The following is a 4,744-nucleotide window of genomic DNA, read 5'->3' on the forward strand; positions in this document are numbered from 1 at the left end:
CTCCCCTCGCCTGCCCTCCGCTCGCGGCCGCCGCGGCGCTCCCACCCTGCCCCACCCCAGGCGACCCAGCGTGGAGCGGCGGGAGGCCGGAGCCCAAGGTGAGCTCGGCTCGAGCAGGTGGAAGGGTGGCGCGGACCAGGGCCCAGCTGGGGGAGGGGAAGGGCTCGGGACGCGGCTCTTTGTCTCCCCGAGCCCGTGCGCGGGCAGCCAGGGCCGCTCCTCCTCCCGGCAGGTGCCGACATCCCTCCGGGACGGCGCTGGTGGCTGGCGAGGGGGACCTGGGCGTGTGCTCCCGTCCCCTTCATCTGGAACCTGTGGCAGCCCCCTGTCCCGACGCTGGTGGTCAGGGTCCCTGAGGGGCCAAGGGGTAGGGGGGAGGATCTCCGGTCCTGAGAGGGAGCAGGGGGTTGGCTGAGGCTGGCATGGCCTGGAGGAAGGCGGTGAGGGTGGGACTTGGGGACAACCATGAGCAGCTGCGCTGGTGAGTGGTGGGTGGGTGGGAAGGAAGTGGATCCAGGCAGAGGTTTGGGCGCGCATGGGTGGCGACGCTGGGGAAAGAGCCGAGAGGTGCCAGGACCCAGATCCCTGCAGGCAGCGTAGCTGTCCAGGACCTGGGATGCTGATCGGTCTGTCTCCTCATCAGGTGCGAGATGGACAAGAGGGACAAGTCCAGGACAGGGGCCGCCGGTCGGACGCCCTCTTCTCGCCCTCCCAACCTTCCGACCCCCAAGCCCCCAGGGTCTCCACGACCCCTTCCCCCCGTAACCAGCGCGGCTCTTCGAGTTCTGGGAGCAGCGGGAGCTTCAGGGCGAGGGCCTCTGGCAGAGCGAGCGGGGGGCAGCCGGGGAGCCGCTCTCCCGGAGGCTACTCCCCGGGGGGGACCACCGCGGAGTGCTGGGACAGGCCCCCGGAGCCCAGGTACTCCAGCCTCTTTCCCTGATTCGGACCCCATCTTCTTGCCCCCCTCTCCTCTGAGGCACCAGCCTCCCCTTCCTTTCCGGGGCACCTGCGTTGACTCGGCCTTCCCCCCACAGCCTCCAGGCCCCCAGCAGCTGGGAGAGGGGAGCGGGCCCCTGCGAAGACCCCAGGCCCAGGCTGTATCTCTAGCTCGGGGCATGCCAGCGCGCCCACCAGGTAACAAGCCCCCTCTCCCCTGTTGCCTTGGGCAAGGGTTAGTGTCTCCATCTGGAAGCTTTTAATTAAAGTGTGTGGGAGTACTTGCTCATCACTGGGCGCAAATTGGTGAAAGCTATTATTGGTTGGCAGAGAGGGCATATGTCCTCACCCACGGGGAAATGTAGACTTGGGAGACGAAACAAGGAGCTGGAGCGCTGTCCTGAGCGCAGACCCTTTTGTCCCCAGGCCAGGCCCTCTTGGGCAGAAGGGGCTCCGGCCCCCAGCTGAGGAACCTGTGGCCAGAGGAAAAGCCCCTGAAGGGCCCAGAAGGAGCGCCCTGAGCGCTGGGGCACGGAGAGGTATGTGATCTGGGGAGGAAGGGGGTTCCTCGGATGTGAGGGGGACCAGCCTAGAAGGATCGGCGACCCTTCGGTTTTCTGCTTTGTCCCCAGACTCTTCTGGGTCCACTCCAGCCGTCTCCTCCTCGGCCATCTCCCGTCGATCCCGGGCTGCGGGCGCTGAGGTGGGTGTCCCCCGGGCAGCTCCGAGTGCCCGGCCCCGGCCCCCGACCGAGGCTTCCAGAAAATCAGTGAGCAGCGCCCCAGAGCGCAGCGCCGCGGAGCCGAGCCCTGCCACCAGGAGGCGACCCAGCGCCGGCGGGGGCCTCCAGAGGCCAACCTTGCGCCCCCTGGGCTCCAGCGCCACTCCTCTGTCCTCCCCAGCCCGCTCCGGGGCTTCCCCGGCTGGAACACCCCGGGCTCTGGGGCATCCCTCGCAGCCCAAGTCCAGAGGACTGCAGGCTCTACGCCCCCCGCAGGCCACACCCCCAAGGAAGGGCGCAGTCCCCGCACAGGGCTTTTCTCCTCCTTTGGCCACCTCCTCCCTACCCTGTCCTATTGCACCGCCTTCCCATATCACAGACACTCCCTTGAGGGGCTCGCTCCCACCATCTCCACCGACCACGCCCCCTCCCCAGGCCCATATCCACCCATTGGCCACGCCCCCTCCACTAGCCCCTCCTCCCTCTGCTCCACCCTCTCTGCCGACCCTCCCCTCTCCACCGGCCACACCTCCTTTGCAAGCTCCCCCCGCACATCTGGGTACATCTTTTCCGGAGGTATCCGCCTCTTCCTTGGCCACGGCCACTTTTCTGACTTCAGTCCCTCCATCAGTTTCACCCGCTCTGCAGAGTATGCCCCCCACCGAGGCGTCTTTGGCTTTACCCCCTTTTCCAGCTCTCCCCTCTCCCTTGGCCACACCTCCTTTGTCGGGTCCTCTGCCACCAGCCACTGCCCCTCTACAAGCCTCTCTATCTCAAGCAACATCTCTGAGGAGCCCGTCTTCTTCCCTAACCACACCCCCTCTTCAGGCTCCTTCTGCTCTGCCCACGCCCCCTCCGGAGGCCGGTCCTTCTCTGTCTCCACCTCCTCAGGCCACGCCTTATACACTGGCCACGCCTCCCACACAGGACCCTTCTCTGGCCATATCCCCTCCACAGACCTCTCCCCCTTCCTCTCGTCTGACCACACTCTCTCGGCCAGGTGCTCCTCCTGTAGGCTCACCCTCTCCCCTGGCCGCGCCTCTGGCCACTCCCCCTCTACAGGCCACTCCTCCTATACAGACACCATCTCTGGCCTCACAGCCTCTGCAGGCCTCTCCTCCACTGGCCGTGCCCCCCACACACACTCCACCTTCTCTGGCCACGCCTCCCTTTCAGGCCGCTCCCTCTCCTCAGAACTTGCCTCCTCTGCAGGCTCCACCTCCTCTGGCCTCGCTCCCTCTGCAGGCCCCTCTCTCTCCCCCTGCTTCACCCCCTCTGCAAGACCCTCCCTCTCCCCTGGCCACGCCCCCTCATCGGGCTCCACCTTCTCTGGCCTCACCTCCTCCGCAGGCCCCTCCCTCTCCCCCCTCTTCACCCCCTCTGCAAGTTCCTCCCTCTCCCCCTGCTTCACCCCCTCTGCAAGATCCTCCCCTTCCCCTGGCCTCGCCCCCTCCGCGGGCTCCACCTTCCCTGGCCTTGCCCGCTTTGCAGACCCCTCCCTCTCCCCCTGCCTCACCCCCTCTGCAAGCCCCACGCCGCCCCCCAACCCCGGGTCCCGATGCCCCAATCTCGGGCCCACGGCTGACCCTGGCGCTGGCCCCGGGCCCACCGCCGCCACCCTCGCGCAGCCCGTCCAGTACGCTGAGCGGCCCGGACCTGGCGGGCCACAGCAGCAGCGCCACGAGCACGCCCGAAGAGCTGCGCGGCTACGACAGTGGGCCCGAGAGCGGCGCCGCAACCTCCCCGCCCGCCGATGCGGAGCTCGCCGCCTGCCACCCGGCCGCCTGGAGCCAAGGTTCTGCTCCGCCGCTGGCCATCCGCGGCACCTCAGGTAAGCAGCCCTCCGGACACTGCGGACCAGTAGGAGGGGCGAGGTCGGAGGCGAGGCTTTGCAACTCGGGGGCAGGACAGTTGGGTCTGAGGGCGGAGTTGACGGAAGGGGCGGGGTCTTGTGTCAGGGGCGGGGCTTCCCTCTCCCTTTGCCCAGCGTGGCTCCTCTCCCCGCAGGAGCGCCCCTGCCTTGGTCTCCTGCTGCCGGGTCGGGCTCTGCTGACGGCTTGTGCACCATCTACGAGGCTGAAGGGCCCGAGTCGGCGACTCCTGCCGCAGGCGCGCTGGATCCGGGGCCCGGGTCTGGCGCGGGCGGTGGGAAGGCGGCGGCTGGGGCTGGGGCTGGGGCTGGAGCGGCTTCGCGGGGAGCGAAGCCGGCGCGTCTGGGCGAGCTGCCGCTGGGGGCGCTGCAGGCGAGCGTCGTGCAGCACCTGCTGAGCCGGACGCTGCTGCTAGCTGCGGCCGAGGGTGCCGCGGGCGGCACCGGTGGCTCAGGGGACGCGGGGGGTGCCGGCAGCGCGGGGGGAGCCCGCACTGCGCTCAGCGACGCCGAACTGGGCCGCTGGGCCGAACTATTGTCTCCCCTGGACGAGTCCCGCGCCAGCATCACCTCAGTCACTAGCTTCTCCCCGGATGACGTGACTTCCCCGCAGGGTGACTGGACCGTGGTAGAGGTGGAGACCTTCCACTGAGCCAGACCCTAGCCCTGCCCACCCGCCCCACCCCTGCCTTAGGATCCGTCCCTCAGGTTGTACATCTTTGTCTTAGATCTCCCCCTCCCCTCCTCCTGGACTGGTCTCAGACCCCTTAGAGCCCTAGAATTTTGGCCCAGACTTGCGACCCACCCACACCTTTGGCCAAGGCTCACCCTTGAGCCCCGCCCCTTTGGCTTAGGACAAGCTCCCGCTCCCCTCGAGTCTCGTCCCTCCCTCGGCCTAGGCCCTGCCTGGAGTCCAGTGTATCGTCTACCGCGCGCAGCCCGAGTTTGCAATAAAGCCGGGACACTGAAGCCTGTTCACTTTCGCCTTCGCGGTCGCGGGCTGGGGCCCTTCAGCGGCGCAGCTGACCGCAGGGCGGCGAGAGGGTCCGGGCCGGGCTGTGCTGGCAGCTGTGCACAGCAGGTTGTAGCTCTGGTTGAAGGCCTTCCTGAACACTCCCCGGCCTTGCGTCTTCTCCGCTGAGGATAGGGTCGCGCGAGGAGGGGCTGGGGTGGGACCAGGCGATGCCGAGTCCCCGTGGTCCAGCGCCGCGCACCCA

General features: G+C 68.3%; 1 protein-coding gene across 1 annotated transcript; it reads left to right on the forward strand.

Moving 5' to 3' along the window:
- Positions 1 to 650: 650 nt before the first annotated feature.
- Positions 651 to 4,179, forward strand: PRR36 (proline rich 36). The gene is made up of 5 exons (XM_065873837.1): positions 651 to 918; positions 1,035 to 1,134; positions 1,363 to 1,475; positions 1,569 to 3,488; positions 3,665 to 4,179. The coding sequence occupies exons 1-5, from the start codon at positions 651 to 653 to the stop codon at positions 4,177 to 4,179; spliced, it is 2,916 nt and encodes a 971-aa protein (XP_065729909.1).
- The last annotated feature ends 565 nt before the right edge of the window (positions 4,180 to 4,744 follow it).

This window comes from Phocoena phocoena, chromosome 3 (assembly GCF_963924675.1).
Source record: "Phocoena phocoena chromosome 3, mPhoPho1.1, whole genome shotgun sequence".
Taxonomy (NCBI): Eukaryota; Metazoa; Chordata; class Mammalia; order Artiodactyla; family Phocoenidae; genus Phocoena; species Phocoena phocoena.